We start from the raw sequence: 18,552 nt of genomic DNA, 5'->3' as shown, positions 1-18,552 counted from the left end.
GGCTGTTCTCTCCCCTCCCACCTTCCCCCCCCTCCCCCCACCGGAGTGCTCTTGTTCTACATTTCTGTCTTCCACCTGCCCTGGCTTCCTTTAAGTTCCAGCTAAAATCCCACCTTTGGCAGGAAGCTTTTCCCAACCCCTCTTAAGTCTCCTGCCTCCCCCTGTTGATATTCCCTATTTTTCCTGTCTGTAGCTTATTGGTACATGTTTGTTTGCATGTTGTCATCCCCATTAGACTGTGAGCTCCTTAAGGGCAGGGCCCGTCTTTGGCCTTTCTTTGTGTCACTATCACTGAGCACAGGTCCTGGCACCTAGTAGGTGTTTAACAAGTGTTTATTATCTCACTGATTGACTGGAGAAAGTAATGGGGTCTAAGACTGAGGACATCTGCATTATGGGTCTAGCTCAGCCACTGTCAGTGTGGGCAGATCATTTAATCAACTAGCTTCCATTTACTTTTCTTTAAAATGGGAACAGCAGCATCCTCATTTTAATAGTGGGATATGCCTACTCATAGCTGGAATTGCTCTGAGGAGCCAAAGAAACAGTACATATGGAAGCATTCTATAAAATAGAAAGCACTATACAATTATTAAGTGTTATTATTTTGTGCTTCTTTTGTCATAAACTTTCATTGGAAGACTACAGATTTTTTAAACATTTTGATTTAGTTACTTCTCGTCTATGATGGTTAAAGTTGTAGTGCACTGTTTTTACTATAAGGGTTCTGTACACTTGATTTTTTAGAGAAATATTCATATTCATTATGAGCCCATTAGATGACCTAAGATCTGTATTTTAGGGTCTCCGTGTAATAATAAAAGAATCATCTGTCTTCACACTGCTTATCACTGGATGGATTCTAAGTTTTGGGGTGCTTTGCAAATGATATTGTGCTGAAAATTCAAAAATTCAAGGTGTAGTTTCCTGGGTAACTTTTCAACTTAGAGAGAAATGGTTTCTCAAGGCTGTTCTGACTATTTCTAGTTGAGATTCTGTTGCTTCCTCCTTATTACTGATTTAAAAAGATAGTGTATTATCAACCAGGTTAGGTGTACCTAAACCTGCAGAGTATCAAAACTTCTTTGTTAATGAAAGTATTTAAGAATTTTATATAATTATTATCATGATGAAATAGAACAATCTAGCTCACCTGTTATTTTTGTTTTGCTAAATTTGCCCTAGGTTGGTTCTTACTTGAAATCACCAAAGTTCCCCATTTGGATTGTTGGCAGTGAAACTCACCTCACCGTCTTTTTTGCCAAGGTATGATATTTGGATAATTTGTTTTTGTTATAAGACTTCAGGCATACAGATACCACATGGCCTTATTAAGTTGAGATCTTTGTGTAAACTATTAAATACTTTTCTGAAACATCCCGTAACTCATAGGCCTTTTCAAAAGTTAAAGTAATATATACATCTTCATTTTGTGGCATGTGGTTTTCTTAGCTAATTTTAGGATTGTTTCAGTTATAGTTATTTACTTTTTCTAACTTTGAACCTTTTGTCTCTGAAGTTTCACAAAAGTTGTTGATGTAATAGGAAGACTTCTGTACAGTATTAAACAATTGTATTAGCAATTATCAGTAATAAGAATAGCAACAATCTAGAATTGACATTTTGTGGTTTTACAATCTCTTTCCTCACAACAGATTTGTGAGTCAGTATATTATTGTCTCCATTTTGCAAATGGGGAAACTAAGGCTTATCAAAATTAGATATCTGCAGTAAGGATTGAAACTAGATTAGAACCAAGATCATTTGATTCAAAGTCCACTGTTCTTTCCATGTGATTTAGTATAACCCTACCATTTTACAGATGAGGAAACAGATCCAGAGAGATGTTAAGTGATTTTTCCACAGTCACACAGGCAGTAAATGTCAGAGACAATATTTAAGCCCAGGTCCTCTGACTCAAGATCAGGAATCACTATGATGAGGCAGAAAAGACAGGATATTAAAACTGAGATTGGAGTCAGGAGCATTCTAAGTTTGAATTCTGCCTCTGACACAAGCTAGATGACAATGGTCAAATCATTTCCTCCTTGTGCCTCAGTTTCCTCATACATTAAATGGTGAGAATGAATGAATGAAAAAGCAGTTTGAAGTGCTTCTTAATATGTCTGGCTACGTGCTAGAGATGTAAACATAGGAGAGTGTTGGCCATGGAATGGTGATTTGGTCAAGGAAGTCACAGGAATGGTTGGACATTTAATCATTATTTCCAGAGGTAGGAGAAGAAATGATCAGATCGATGGTAATAGTGCTTCTGAAGAGGCTATGTCATTAGACTTCCCTAAGACTCTGTCCAACCATTCCTGTGACTTCCTTGACCAAACCATCTTTCCATAACCAGCACTTTCCTATGTGTTGTTTCCTTCTATTAGAATATAAGTTTTTTGAAGGAAGAGACTGCGTCTTTTGTATTTACATCTCTTTTCACTACCAAAAATGTGAATCAGTAATCAGTACCTATTGTCACTACCTCATCTCTATTCACTCAATACTAAACTCCTTTTGATCTGCACTACTGTTTTGAAACTGCAGGCATAAAAGCCACCAGTGACTTCCTAATTGTCAGTGCCCTGCAATCAGTACTCATTTCTGTAACTTCTCTAGTTTTGAACACTCTTGAAAACTGCTTCACCCTCAATCTTACCTTTTCCTTCAGATTCCATGACACTTCTTGCCTCCTGCTTTCCTAGGTATGCCCTAGGATTCTAGACTGGACTTTTCTGTTCCTCGTCTCATCTTGTCTACTTCCATTTCTGTGAAGATGGTCTTCACATCTCCAACCCTGACCTCTTTCCCAAGCTCCAGACAACCATCTCTGACTTCCAGTTAGGCGTCTCCACCCAAATATCCCATCATTATCTTAATTCCAACATATCTAAAGTAGAATTCATCATTTTGTTCTCAAATTCTGATCTCCTTGCCTTCCTTTTTCTACCAGTGAAACTAACATTCTCTCCTAGGCACCAGAATTCATAACCTAAGAATCATTTTTAACTTCCATATAATTTGTCCCATACACTCAGTCTCTCTCCGAGTCCTGTTAGATTCTTCCTCTACCATATGTTAAGCTTCCCTTCCTTTCTTATCATTCCCCTTGTAACCATCCTATTTCAGGTCCTTCCGGCCTCTCACCTGAGCTAATGCCTAGCAACAGATCTTCCCACTTGTCTTTTCCCTGCCCAGTCTATGTGTGTTTGACAGATCGGTCTAAATGATGTACAAATATAATTGTGTCACTTCATTGCTTATAAACATTCAATAACTCCCCTCTGTCTTTGGAATAAAAGCAACAGTTCTTAGCCTGGCATTTAAGGCCTATCCATTCTAGCTTTAACCTTCCCTTTCAGCATGCTACTCTCCTCATTCTGTGCATAGACTGGGTGGTTTATTCTCCATTTCCCAAACATTCCTGATGCTTTGTTGTCTCCTGCCTTTGTCTCTTGTTCCTTCAGGCTGGAGTAATTTTTTCTGATCACTGCCTCTACATTTCCTACCCTTCCTTGAAGGCCAGACACTAATATCACATATTCCATAAAGTCTTCCTTCAGTTTTCCCTCTGCTTTCTCTCTGTCCATTCCCCTTCACCAGCCTGGAAGTGATTTCTTCTTCCTCTGATCTCATAGCACTTTCATTCTTCTTGCAGGTCAGGTATCCCATGAACTTTGGCTTCCATAGTCCCACAGTTCTTAGTATAGGCATACCATTATAGTAAAGGGATGGCTCCAAGGATTTTCTTAGGAACTGACCTCTGGTCGTTTGAAAAGAGTCATTCCCCGTGGGTGCAGACAAATCAGATTCAGAGCAACAGAGAATAAAGGCACAAAAACACATAAGATTCCCTAGGGACCTGGACAGCAAAATTCTTCTGATACCATTCTCAGAATGAGGGTTCACAGGAGAACTTAATAACACATATACAAGAGCCCCACCTATGGCTCTTACTGATATGTTAGGTCCACAATATAACCAGAATTCTCACCAGGCTTCAATCTTGATCTCTTATGACTCTCACTTCTCCCTCTCCCTCTTTCTTTTCCTCTATGTGGTGGATATATGATCAGTACCAATTAAAATGAAGTACAGAACACTGTATAGTTTATTTTATAGTGTTTTATTTTTGTTTTATAGTGTGTTATTCCAAGAATAGAGAATTTAGTATTCTTTTTTATGTAGGAGTTATAGTTGTTAATGCATATTGTTATGACTGCGTTTTTATAATCATTTCTTAGGACCTGGTTAAAATCACAGCTGTATCCTAGCAATTACAAAACTATAGCCAATCTGTGTAGTTATTTTAACCCATCTATTGAACTAATAAAAATAATGCTCCTTTTGCTACTATCCTTTGTCAGTTTTTAAAAATTTTGTCCCAAACTGGTAAATCAATTCTCTAAATTAATATTTAGTAATTCCTTCTAAAGTAAATATATATGTGGCTAACAGACTTTGTCACATCATATAGGCTCTAAATAACTTGTTTAAAATTAATGTTCATGGTTGGTTGATGTAGACCATGAAAATGTAATTGTGTGTGCCCTCAGATGAAGAAGAAAATTGTTTCCTTTTGGGGAAGTGATCACTTATCCATATGTTTTGTGTTTTCTCTTTAAGATGAGGTGTTTAACTCCTCAAATTGTAGTGGCGAACTCCTAGGAAATGTTGGTTGTGCAAGTTCATGATTCTTAATTTAGGTGCTGACCCATGCACTTAATGAAGTTGTGATTTCATACATTTGAGAAGTCTCATTGATGGCAAATTAAGTTGCTCTCATTTCCTACCGAAGTGTTATACATAATGGAGACCTGCCCTTCAGCAATGGAAATATATGTTTATTCCATGTCAATGGAAATCCTTGTTTTCTGAGCTACATGACAAAATAGCAAGTAGAATAATTTCAATAGGTGTGGAAGAGAGAAGGGAGCTTTTGGTCAGTTTAATTTGAAATTCACAATTTTAAAAACATACCAACATCCCATAGGTAGCTTTAAAAATTACAAAGGAAAAATTCATAAATGACTCATTCAAGTAGCTAGTCCCGGAATTTACACAAAATAGTCATATTTGAATCTTTGCTTTTTCAAGTAAGATTTTATTTTTTCTAAAATTATATAATTGATGCACCATACTCTTGTTTCATATTGGTAGTTGAAATCTATGCACGTATAGATTTTTTTTCCTGCCAGATCTTTGAAATTGCCCAATAAAACCACTTAGATTACTAAGGGAAAAAATGATTTTTTCTTTAATTTATTCTCTTAAAGTATGATGAGTCAGAAAAATTATTGCCTTTCTTTGTTTAGCAATGCACATCTGTTTTTCCATAGCACTTTGTTTAATAAAAAGACCCACAATTCACAAGTAAGTGATAAAACCCAATTCAGAAAAATCATGGTTTTAGAGTAAGTTTAAAAAAGCTGTGGCCTAAACTGTTTCAGAAGTACTTTGGCTGTTGGTCACCATTCATCTACCCGTATAGTAATGTTACTGACAGAGACTTGAATTGTTGTTATTGTGCCATGAGGTTTGAGCAAAGTAAATGATCAGACTCAGTAGAATAATTGTACAGTAGTTCTGCCACAAATCGCTTTATCGACTCACTGATCATCTGCAGTGTTGCTTTCTGTTCTGCTGTTCCCAATAAGTAAAATACATTGTTCTGTATTTAAACTTTATAATTCTGAGGTGATAGTATTAAGCAGTAGCTATTATTACAGCACACTGTGGCAGTGGAGGGAGGTTGGTATTCTTTTGTATTTCTCCTCATGACAAAGTTGTCAATGACAGTTTCAGATACCTATAATTAATAAAAAATTAAATTGAAAGACCCTGACAACTTCTTTCCATGACCATGGCTAAGTTTGTAGGAAATTAAAATATATACATTTATAAAGGATGCTACCAAATAGGCAGAACAGGGCAACTTTATTTTTTAAAAATATAACTAGAGCATTCTTTTCATAATAGTTATGCTTTGATGTAGTTTCACAATTGCACTCCACTTATAATAAAGTTTGCAACTGTAGTAACATCTGGCCATTTTGTTTAATTCTTATCCATGAAGATATAGATAAATTCTCCTTGGAGGATTAATAGCTCCCATAAGTTTAATTTCTCATCTCTACAAATGACTCAAATCTATATATTCAAACCCTAGATCCAGGCCTTAGCCTTCCCAAGTGATCTAGCAGCACCCCATCTCCCAGACTCTCATCTAAAGCACCCCTACTCATATTTCACTGAAAAAAAAAAGGCCCTTTGACAAGGGTTCTTTCTTTTACGTCTTCCTCATCTCGTGTCACTCAGATGCCTTTCCCCATTATCTCTTCCTTCAGCACTATCTCATGAAGAAATGGCCTTTCTCCTTACTAAAGCAAATCCTGGATATATGCATCCTTGATCTCATCACTTCCGAACTTCTCCAGCAGATGGCCCCTCTTATTACCATGTGCTCTGTAATCTTTGACTTCTAGCTACAAATTCCTACCTTACAGCATAGAAATATGCTTATCTTTCCCCTATCCTTTTAAAAAAAAAGTTCCATTTGGTCCTGTCATCCCTGCTGGTTGACTTTACCTATTGCAATGGCCTTCTGGTCAGCCTCGTTGCTCTAATCCGTCCTCCACTCACAGGGCTGCTGTGAGGATCAAATAAACAATATTTGTAAAGCACTTAGCACAATGTCAGGCACATAGGAGACACTTAATGAATGCTTGTTTCCTTCCCACCCTCTCCCCTTTCTACTCTCCTTCCCCCAATCATCTGCTAAAGTGATTTTCCTAAAATAAAGGTCTAACTTTATCAGCCCCTACTTAAACTCCAGTGGTTCTCTTTTACCTTCAGGATCAAATAAAATCTTCTCTTTAGTATCTAAAGCACTTCACAACCTGGCCTCTTCCTACCTATCCATTTACACTTTACACCCCTTCAAGTGACACTGACCTTCTTGTGGTTCCTTGTAAACAACATTCTGTCTCCTGGCTCTCTGCTTTTTCATTGACTTTCCTCTATGCCCTGAATGTTCTTCCTCCTCACCTCTGTTGCCTGGCTTCCCTGGATTTCATTAAGACTCAGTTTAAATCTTACCTTCTATAGGAGACATCTTGATCCCACCTCTTGACCCTCCCACTACATTCTTCTAACATTACCTTCCATTGCCTATGTACAACCAAGATAAATGTTGATATGTTGTTTCCCCCATTAAATTGTGAGCTCCTTGAGGGCAGGCGCTATATTTTGCCTTTCTTTGTATTGCCAGAACTTAGTACGGCACCTAGCACATAGTGTTTAATAAATGCTTGACACCTGTTTGACTAAAAGAAAAGAAAACACTGCTTACACACCAATAAATGTGACAGAGGCTGGAGAGACCAAAAATTCTTTGAAGAACTTAATAGCAAATGAAAACAATATAGTTCGATTCTTAGTAATTTAAGTACAAAGTTGAGAATACTAAAGAATGGTGAAAACTTTGTTGGAAGATATGGATTAAGAATAATAAATGAGACCAAAGATTTTTATACTACACAGATGCCCCATGTTTACCTATGCATCATGAATATTTTCTTCAAGAAAAAAATGGGAAGGCACTGGATATGGTGATCAGTAAATAACATAAAAAAATAAAACTGATTATATTTTAACAGCAAAGTACTTGTCACCAATATGGGAGCTATTCCTTAATCAACTGTCTGTGTAGCTAGGACACTAGCTTATTAGAACAAATATGAAAATTAATATAAAGCTAGATGAAAATGTAAAAATGACCAAAAATATGTGATTAAAATAACTATTTTAAAACAGTTTTAAAACTAACCTATTTAGGCAAGTTATTGGTAACAAATGAATTATAGGCAGATGAAAGGAAGTTAGCTGATGTAAATCATTTGTCATGAAAAGGAGACCAAACAGCCTAAAATCCACCACAATGAGCTGATGGTTTATTTATCAAATAGAAAGAGTTGGCAGTCAAAGGCAATACAGATTTAGAGTATTATAAACTCAATATAATTCTTACACAGAGGGACATTGGAGATTTAATTAATCAACAAGCATTTTATTAAGTAACTGCAATGTTTCAGTCACTGGGAATAGACAAAAGTTAAAACATGCCATGTCCTCAAGGATTTAGTGTAGCCAGGGGGAAATATGTGCATATGTAGGTACAAAATAGATATAAGGTGATTTGGGGGAGAAGGAATTAGCAGCTGGTGGATCATGAAATGTATAGTGTAGAAAGTGGCACTTGAGGAAAGCAAGACATTGTGATAGATGGATATTTCACGCATTCTATAGACTACATTCTACACATGGCGGGAATGTGTAAAGGCGGAGAGAAGGACTTGGAGTGCCATGTATGAGAATCAACAAGGAGGATAGTTTGGCTGAACCACATTGTTTGTGGTGGAGTCATATGTAATAAGGCCTAAAAGGTAGGTTGGGGCCATTTTGTGAATGGCTTTAAACACCAAACAGGAGCTTATACAGGGTGTCCCAAAAGTCTTTGTGCAGTTTTAAGCATAAAGAGAAATATAGATGCTCCAAAATTACACATTTGAAAAGCTAGTTATTTATAATTTTAAAATATTGATGTTTCTTACTTAAACTTAACATAGCTACTGAAGTACTATACATTGCTCTAGTTGATTTTTTAACTTTGTAAAACTTTACAGCAATTGTTGCTTATTAACTAAAAGGATTGCATTTGTAACCCTGGCCTATAGCTAGCATTATCCAAAGATATCCAAAGATAAGAGGTTTCGATACATGATACATACATGACAGTTTTGACTTGACCCCAAAGAAAAAGTCTAAGGGACCAAGCTAAAGGGCCTTCTCTACTTATCTTACCAGTCTGGGAAATTCTCATCCAAGAACTATCACACAAAGTGGCCTGCCCATCTTTTTGAAGAATAATATTATTTAATAGATGTAACCTCTGCAGTTCAGAAATGAAGAAAATTCTTAAGCATTGCTAAGTAAGATTTCCCATTGACTATAGATTCTTTAAAAAAGAAAGCCAATGATAAAAACTTTTGTTAATGACATGCCAAACATTAACTTTTGGGGTGTCTCATGTTGCCTGACTTCTGAGACTTTTCTGTACCTCAAATATGGCAGTTAACTTGCCACTTATGTAGAAAGTTGCTTCATCAGAAAAGGTCAGCTTGTCAAGAACGCCATTGGAGTTTTCACATTTTTTACTTCATCAGTTGACAAAAGTCTAACCTTACATTGTAATTTTTTTGTAGCATTTGAACAATTATGACCTTGGAAGCATGCTTATAGAGTTTCACTGTTAGAATTCTGCGCACTGTCATTTGGAATTTTCAATTCAGCAGACTCATGGCACACTCATCTTGGGGGACTGTCCAAATGCCCTCTCTCTCACTTTGTCAGTGTATTCATTTTCTTGGCATCTCCTCCATCTAGGTTTGTTGGGAATTGAATCAGTATTATATATTATTATTTTTTTTCTGAATTTCCATGGAGGGGCCTCTTTCTTTTAATAGGAAATGAATTTTCTTCTTACTACTGTTGTGAACATGAGTTCAGCTAAATAAAGAACATAGTTGACTTTTACTTTAATACTTGCCATCTACAACCAGAGGGACTGAAACAAAAAAAAATTAACATTCAAAATTCATAAAACAATATTAAAAGAAATTTAAATAATTGAAATTTTAATGGTTTTTTACATATTTGTAGCATTCATACTTTTGAAGTTATTAAACTTAAAACTGCTCAGAGACTTTTGGGGCACCCTATACTTAATCCTAGAGAGAAGAATGAAACGATCACATCCTTAGTTAATCCTGTCAGTGTGCTAGAACCGTGCAGCTCCATTGGCCTGGTGGGAACCTTGAGAGAGATGGCCCAGTTAGAAAGCTATGGGAAGTTTCAAATAAAAGGCCTAACATAGGTAATAGCTGTCTGAGTAGAGAAGAGAGGCCCCTCAGGAGAAATATTTTGAAAATAGAAATGAAAAAGCTAGCAAGAATAAGGGGTTGAGAGTGACAACGCTGTCTTGGGTGACAAGCAATTGGGGTGCCCTTGACCAAAACAGGAAAGTTTGTAAGAAGTTTGTTGTATTTTTTTTGTTTGTTTGTTTTTTGGCGGGGACAAAGGAAGAGTGAAGATAGAATAAATTCAATTTTGCCCACATCAGATTTGAGGGAAGTATTTGGGATCTAATGTATAATTATTTTAACACTGATGGCAGCCTAACTCAGTGCATCAGTCCCATTCTCTGGTAAGTAATGAAAATGACAAAGATTCATCAAAATTGTTCAGTGTGACAGAAGATCAAGATCCCAGTGCTTCTATAATTCCAGACTTCTTTCTTTTATTAGATTAAAAATAACAAACATAACTTAGTTAAAGATGGAGAGTTATTCTTTAAGTAGAGTTAAAGGATTTTATTATCATGTCATCAGAGCTGTCTCTAGGGTACAACAGGAGTTTTCTATGAGAAACCCTTTGGTCACCCAGCGGTTATATAAGTAATTCAGAAAGGCAGTTAGGGAAAGGAGAAAAAAAAAATAATAATTCTGAAGCTATGGTTTAAAAAATACCCAAAATTATCTATAATTTTTAAAACCCAAAGCTTTATATGTGTATATGTACATATACACTCCTTTTAAAATTAATAAATAATTTGTTGGTGACTTTAACCATCATGCACACATGTAATCAGTTAGAAATATGTTTCTGTCCAACCCGTTCCCTTTTTAATTCCAGATGTTGAATATTGAATGTAATCCAGAGATTGTTGTTACAGGTGTTAGGGAGTAAAGTGGTACTTTTGGTGTGATAAATTAGACTGTAAAAATCCTTATTTATAATAAATCCATTTTGAAAAGCAAACACTTAAAGAGCTAGTCACATCCATATTCATCTTTAAAGTATATTTTTTCTTAACGTGACAAAAATTGGTTAAAGGGAGTAATGAGGTTATTATACTTGATTTCAGTCTTATGTAATTCTTTTTGATTCTTTGAAAACTGAAAAATTTTCTTCTACATGTAGATATATTTTATGTGGAAATTTCCTCCAATAGACGATTTTGACCTTCAGGTTTCCCCTTTTGTCCTTTTTCTGTACCCCTCAATTTCTATTTTGTCACCCAGAATTGAATTTGGGAGCATTTTTAAGTATCCTTTATTTTCCCTTGAGCAAGAAGCATCCTGTCACTTTTAAGAATATTTTTTAGAGTGACAAAAATTTTTTTAAGAAAATGTGATTAATTAAAACACCATAAAAGTGTCACTGACATAACAATTACATCCATAAATGTAATTGAAATCAGTTTCTTTTGTCATGTGAGAGGGTGATGGGGCTTAAGCCCTCACTGTGTGGCATTACAGCTAGTGATTCAGTAACAACAAAACTGAAGCCTACCTATGGCATCTTGTTTCACTCTTCAGAAGCTGGGTGACTAATTTCCTTGGAAATCCATTTCAAAGTTTCTTTTGATGTGGCTGGAAATGATGAGTTTTACATTCATCCCTTTATATTTTCCCCCTTCGTGATTACATAGGGACTCTTTGTACGTGTACAGAGTACTACCTTTGACCTTTCTTATGATGAAGCAGCTTTCCTTTCAGATTGAGGGTACATTAAAACACTTAAGATCTAAACTTTAAATATATAAAGAAGCTAGTTTTATGCCAAAGAGAGAGAGAGAGATGCATTTAACCTTTCCTGGGTATGTTGACAATGTTCTTACTGTGATATCTGTTACTGGGAGACTAGAAAGGATTGTTTCTGCAGTCAGGCTCTTTTTGTCTGTTACTCAGTTATGTAACATTAGAAATCCATTTAAAACCTTTTGCTTTTAATTTTTTGGAGGAGGAAGGTATATAAGTATTTCAGAATTCAACAGATCCATTTTACCACTTTAGTAAATTTCCCTAAATTTAATGGAGTAAAAATCCATTATCACATTGATTTGAAAAGACAACAGTGTGTTGTAGAATTTCTTTGTTACAGAGAAAGACATGTTACTGTAGCTGGTTGGCCTGACAACCTGGAATAAATAATGATGGAGTTTTACTATATTTTAATACCTTTGATATCATTGGCTTAGTACACTTCCATTTTTTTGTAAGAAAAATTTGAGTATTTAAATTTAATTTTTTGCCTATATTCCAGTGAGCAATGTAGATTTAGCTAAAAAGGGGCATGTTTGTGTTCATATATTGGGTACAAAGGCATTATCTGACCTCAGATAAGTGACTTTTCAAAATTACAGCAACCTCCATCGGAGGATATTATAATTGACTGTGTAAGTATTTAGAAGAATTTGACTAGAAAATGACATAAAATACATATACATAACAATTTTCTGAACGAAGTTAAAAATAACCTTCTTTGTTAAAAATCTACATGTGTTTTAAATTCTAAGCTTCATCTTCTCGCTGCTTAATAGATATGTCACTTCACCACCCAGAAAATGAATATTAATTTTCATGTCAGCCTAACTGAAACATAATTTAAAATGTAAATATGATGCAGTGCAATCACATAATGCTTTCCAAACCACATATAATACAACCTTGACTATCAGGAACCTTTCAGAAAAATAAGTCATTTGAAATAGTCAGATTTTTCCATACAGCTGATTAGCCATTTTGACGGAAATTTTTTTAAAAAAATATGTTATACTTCTATTTTTCTTAACAGAGTGTCCTGAATGTAATTTAACCATTATAACTCAGCATTATTAACACAGAATCAAAGAGTATTACAGTTGCAAAGGATGTTAGAAATCATCAAAGAAATTGAGTAATTTGCCCAAATTCATTACTGTATTAGGCTATAAAACAGTGATATCCTCATAGAGCAATTTGTCCCTACTCCAAGTGACATCAGCATGATATCTTTTGAGGCTTTGTGCCTTTTGTAGTGTTTTCCCCCTTCCTTTGTTTGCTGTACTGCTCCCTGCTATCAGTGTGCCTACCTGTAGTAGCTTTTCTTCCTACTACTAATTTGCAACTTTTGATCTATGAGCTTAGATACTGAAGTTTGTTAACATTGTTGTTGTTTGGCTGTGGTCACATAGCTAGTATGTGTTTGGGTCCTGATTTGAACTCAGGAAGATCAATCTCTCTGGCACTCTATCCACTGTGCTACCTACCTGGCCTTGTTATGTATACATGTATTAAAATAAAATGGCTAATGTGAAGTGCATATTTTAGGGGCTCATAGTCCTTTTTTTCTTTTGTTTGATTTATGGTTCTTGCTATATTACTGGATGGGTGAGGCGACCATCCTGATTAGGTTACTGATAGAAAATGGTTTAATGTTTTGGTAATTTTTTTTAAAAAAATCAGCCACTATATTGGAACATAATCCCTTGGAAGACCTTTCACTTATATGGTAGAGTAAATAGTACAAAGAAGACATGTTGGTATGTTTGAGCCTTACCTTAAGTAACATGGAAAATTAAATTAAAAATTCTGGAAATTACCTTTATCTCACAAGCACATTTTAAAAGTCTTGTTTTGTTTTATTTGGATTTCAGATTGTATTTAATTTCAACTGTGATTGAAATGTTACTCTTTATTACTCCTAGCCTGTATCCAATTTCCCAATTCACAGATATACTTCTGATACTCTTGCTCAAAAGCTTTTAATTAGTACTCATTGCCTTACACAATAAAAGGTCAAAACTCTTTAGCTTTGGTATTCCTGGCTTGTTATAAGTTGAAAAGCAGTAAAATAGTCTAGAGCTCTGTACCTAAAAGTTTCTTGTTTCGAATCTTACTTCAGACACTTCTTAGTTGTGTAACTCTTAGCAAACCACTTAGGCTCTCTGAGACTTAGTTTTCCTTATCAGTAAAATGAATATAATAATAATGCCTCACAGAACTATTTGTCAGTTGAGATAATTTGTGTATATTGCCTTGTAAATCAAAAAGTATCATATAAATGTGAATTATTATTATCTTACTGGATATCAAAACGGAACTAAGAATTTCCTGAAAATAACCAATTCTTCCCCATACTTTTATTTTCTTCAGCTGACATGCTTCCATCTTCCCCTCTTATCTCTTGCTATCAGAATCTCAGCCATCCTTCTAGGCACAGCTCAAACTCCAGCTCTTCCCTGAAGCTTGGAATATAACCTAGGTTTATAAGGAACAGCTTTCACACAGCTCAGGGAAGGGCTAGGTGACATCTTTTAGCCTAAATTATTACAGAAGAACTGAGCAAAAGGAGGGAGGGGAAGTTCTCAAAAATGAAATGCTGAAAACAAGTCCAGTGAACTAAAAAAAAGAGGAGTTGTCTAAAGATACTGATGGGAATAATGAACTTTTTATTTTATTATTTTCAATTGTGAAGCATTCTTTTTTTCTCCCTCCCACATCCTCCCATCCACTGGAAAGAGAGACAGAGAAAGAAAAGAGGGAGGGAAGCAGTATTTTTCTTAATCAGTTCTCTGGAATCATGGTTGATGAGAGTTCATTTATCTTTCAAAATAGTTCATTTTTATAAGATCGGTTACTCTTCTGGTTCTGTCGCCTTCATCATGCATTAATTTAGGTCTTCCCATGTCTTTTTGAAACCATCTTCCTCATTTTTCACACTTCAGTAGTATTGCATTACATTCATATACTGTAGTTTGTTCAGCCATTCCCTCAAATGATGGACATCTCCTTGATTTCCATTTTTTACCTCCATACTGGATTTTTCTCTGTTGTAATCCTTCTTGACCTCAATGCAGAGTTTGATGCTGTCGATCACTTTCATCCCTAGGATACTATTTCTTCTTAGTGACAGTACTTTTGTGACAGTACTTTTATAAGTCTAGTCTTCCTCAGTCTCTTTAGCTGGTTTTTAATCTCTATCATACCCATAACCCTGGATATCCCCCAATCCCTATCCTAGGACTTCTTCCTTTTTTCACTCTATACCAGAAGTGAGGAACCTGTGGCCTTCTAGATCCTTGGGTACAGCCTTTTGACTGGGTCCAAACTTTATAAACAAATCCTTTTATTAAGGGGATTTATTCTGTGACATTTGGATTCAGTCAAAGGACTGCACTTGAGGATCCAGCGGTCCACATGTGGCCTTGAGTCTGCAGGTTCCCCATCACTGCTCTGTACTATCTCATTTAGTTATCTCATCAGGTATCATCAGTTTAATATTTCTATACAGATGATTTCCAGGTATTTTTATCCGGCCCTAGTATCTCTCCTGAGCTACATACTCACATTACCAATTGTCTTTTTGAACATCTCATACAGGACATCCCATAGGCATCTCAAATTTAGTATGTCCATCCATAGTAAGCAAATTGTTGACTGCCTGCAAATGAATACATCATAGGATCATCAGTTTAGAACTGGAGACTATCATAAAGAATGTCCAATAATCAGCAAACTTAAATTGGGAGATGTGATTGCTAAGTTGTTGTTAGTGATCTTTGAAAGATTATGGAAAATTATAGAGGTGCCATAGAACTAGAAAAGGATAAGTGTCCTCATTTTCCAAAGGGAAGAGAATGAAATTGGAAGAGTATAAATCATTGAGCTTTACTTCATGCCCAGTAAGAATTATAGATTTACCTTATCAGAGACATCCCCAAAGTCTAGCTTAATTCCTTGCATATAGTAGGCATTTTAAATGCAAGTTGCTTGAATAATTAGTGAGTATCTTGAAAAGGAAGTGATGTTCAAAAGAGCCTAGTTCAGCTTTTTCAAGATTATCTCATGCTGGGACCTATTTTAAATGCTCCATTAATCAAAAAAAAATTGTTAATCACTTATCAGGTTCAAGATACTGTACTCAGCAGTACCTTAGGATACAAAGAATGGCAAAAACAGATTCTTCCCTCAAAGTACTAACAATAACTAAATACATACAAAATACATATAAAGTAGATGGGAGGTAATGTGAGAGGAGAAGGCACTAGAAGCTGTAGAGAACTAGAAGGGCCTCCTGCAGAAGTCAGGATTAAAGTTGAGTTGTGAAAAAAGCCAGGGAAGGTAAAAGATGGAAGTGAGTGGAGCAGAGCATTCCAGGCATGGGTGACAGCTAGTGCAAAAGCACGGAGCAAGAGACAACAAATAGACCAGTGCTCCAGATCGTAAAATGTGGAGGAGAGGTAGTAAGGAATTTAAAACAGAGCTAAGATGGTTTGCAATGGAAGAACACTAGAGGCTTTCCCATTAGAAATGGGTAAAACTAAGACATATCCTTTTTATTTATTTATTTATTTGTTTGTTTGTTTGTTTTGCAAATGAGTGATTGTATACCTAGGAAAACCCCAGAGAATCAGCAAAGAAATTAATTGACATGCTTCAGCAAAGTAGCAGGATATAAAATAAATTCACAAAAATCAGCATTTCTAAACAGTACTAACAAAAACCAGGAAGAGGCAATAAAAGAAATTCCATTCAAAATAACAACAAAGTATATGAAGTATCTGGGAGTTAACCTTCCAAGACAATTTTAATCTTGAATACTACTACAAAACACTATATATGGAAATATTGTGAGACTTAATTAGAGAGCTATTCACCACTCTTGGATAGGCTGTGCCAATGTAATCCTATAAATAACAATATAACCTAAATTAGTTTATACATTTAGTGCTCTATCAATCAGATTATTGAGTAGAGACTTTCAGAACTAGATGAAATTTTAGCCACATTTGTTTGGAAACACAAAAAGTCTAGGATCTTAGGGGAAATAATGAGGAATAAAGTTTTGAGTAAAAGACATAACATTTTCATATCTCAAATTGTATTATAAAGTAGTAATCATCAAAAAATTTTGATGCTGTTTAAAAATAAAAGAGCAGATCAGTGGAACCGACAAGCTAAAAGACCTTTTATGTGAAAAAATGCAGAAGAGGAGAAGTCACATGCATCACAAGACATTATAAAAATTTTAAATCCAAAATATATAATGAAATGACATGATTATATGACACCAAAATTTATTCCCTAGTTAGTGGTCAAAAGATATGAACACACAGTTTCAAAATCAAAAGTAGGAACATACAGTTTCAAAAGAATTTCAGATTTTAAGTGTCTGTGAAAACATTCTTCCAATCACTAAGAGAAATGCAACTTAAAACAATTTTGAGTTGTCATTTTAAGCCATATGAATTGTCAAAGATCAAAGATGGAAATATTCAGTCAATATGAGAGAACATATGGGAATGTAGACAATCTTATCCAGTTAGTGGAGCTATAAAGTGATCCAACTATTCTGGATTTTAGTTTGTAATTATACGAGAGTTTGTAATCTTTTTTTGTGTCATGGACTCTCAGAAGAATTTTTTTAAATGAATAAAACAAGATTTTAAAGAATACAGGCTCTATTAAAATAGAATTGTAAATTATTTTAAAACAAGTTAGTGGACCCCAGATTAAGAGCCCCTGCACTATTAAACTGTCCGTACTCTGATCCAGTGATCATGGGAAGCAGACACACAAAGATCTGTTGTATAAGAAAATAGTCATAGCACCACCCTTTGTGGAAGCAAAGAACTGGAAACAAAGTGAGTGCCCATTTAGTGGGTAGTAGTCGAAAAAGCTATGCATTCATAAACTTACTGAGGAGAAAAAACTTATATAATATGAGGAATTCAGGAAAATATGGGAAGATTTTTAACAGACTGAATTAGTGAAATAATCCAAACCAAAGAAACCAAGTTGAATGAGTGCAGCAATGTAAGTGAAGTGATCACTGAAAGGACATTCAACTCTAAGGAATGGAAAAATTATAAAAATCCTAGAGAAATGAAAACAAAATATGCCTTTCCAGAGTAGAAAAATGAGATGTTACTAGGGTGAAGTATTGTTTGCATAAAGACAAAAGTGATCCATCAACATTTTAAATGTTAAAGAGTGACATACTGTCTTTAAAGAGACTTTGCTGACTTTCTTTTTTTATTATAATCATAGCAACCTGATTAAGAGGAACTGTGTTACAAGTTGACTCATTACTGACTCATTAGTCAGACATAAACAGAATAACTAAACATTAGAATAAGTTATCTAGAATACTAAGACACTTCATCCCTAGACATTTTTTAAAATAGGCCTTTTAAAAATCCACCTTTTTTAAATTATGTAGGCATTCATTTGTCCTGTGGCAAAGATTCCAGGTCACACTACCTTTTCAGCTTCATAATTTTAGAATGTCTGGAAGTTAAATAAAAAAGCCAGCCTCATTTGGAGATTTACAAAGTTAAGGTTATCTGATAAAAATGGGTGCAAGGAATGAATTACATCAGATAGTGATAATGATTATAATGTAGTAATAAAAAATCCTCTTCTCTGAATGGTTCTTCCTGTCCATTTACTTCCTTACTCCAGCCTTTCAAGAATAAACTCTTCCTCTTTACTTATAGTTACCATATACTACAAGAGGACCCTAGGCTACTATGTCAGTAGCCCACATTTGTTCTTAATTTTGACAATAGTAGGAGTAAGAAATCCTACATTGCCTAATTTCTGCTGTACTGAGAATTTAATAATATAAAAAATGCCAAACTGGGTCAGATTGATGGTCAGTTCA

General features: G+C 35.1%; 1 protein-coding gene across 2 annotated transcripts in view; it reads left to right on the top strand.

Moving 5' to 3' along the window:
* MINDY3 (MINDY lysine 48 deubiquitinase 3) overlaps positions 1-18,552 on the top strand; it is a 105,784-nt gene that overhangs the window by 48,067 nt on the left and 39,165 nt on the right. For both annotated transcript variants that reach the window (XM_036761285.1, XM_036761286.1), the window contains exon 10: positions 1,186-1,266. In XM_036761285.1, the coding sequence (XP_036617180.1) occupies positions 1,186-1,266 (81 nt within the window). The remainder of the gene's footprint in view (positions 1-1,185; positions 1,267-18,552) is intronic.

This window comes from Trichosurus vulpecula, chromosome 5 (genome assembly GCF_011100635.1).
Source record: "Trichosurus vulpecula isolate mTriVul1 chromosome 5, mTriVul1.pri, whole genome shotgun sequence".
NCBI lineage: Eukaryota > Metazoa > Chordata > Mammalia > Diprotodontia > Phalangeridae > Trichosurus > Trichosurus vulpecula.
Note: the sequence above shows the minus strand (reverse complement) of the source record. Positions and strands in the feature narration are given on the sequence as shown.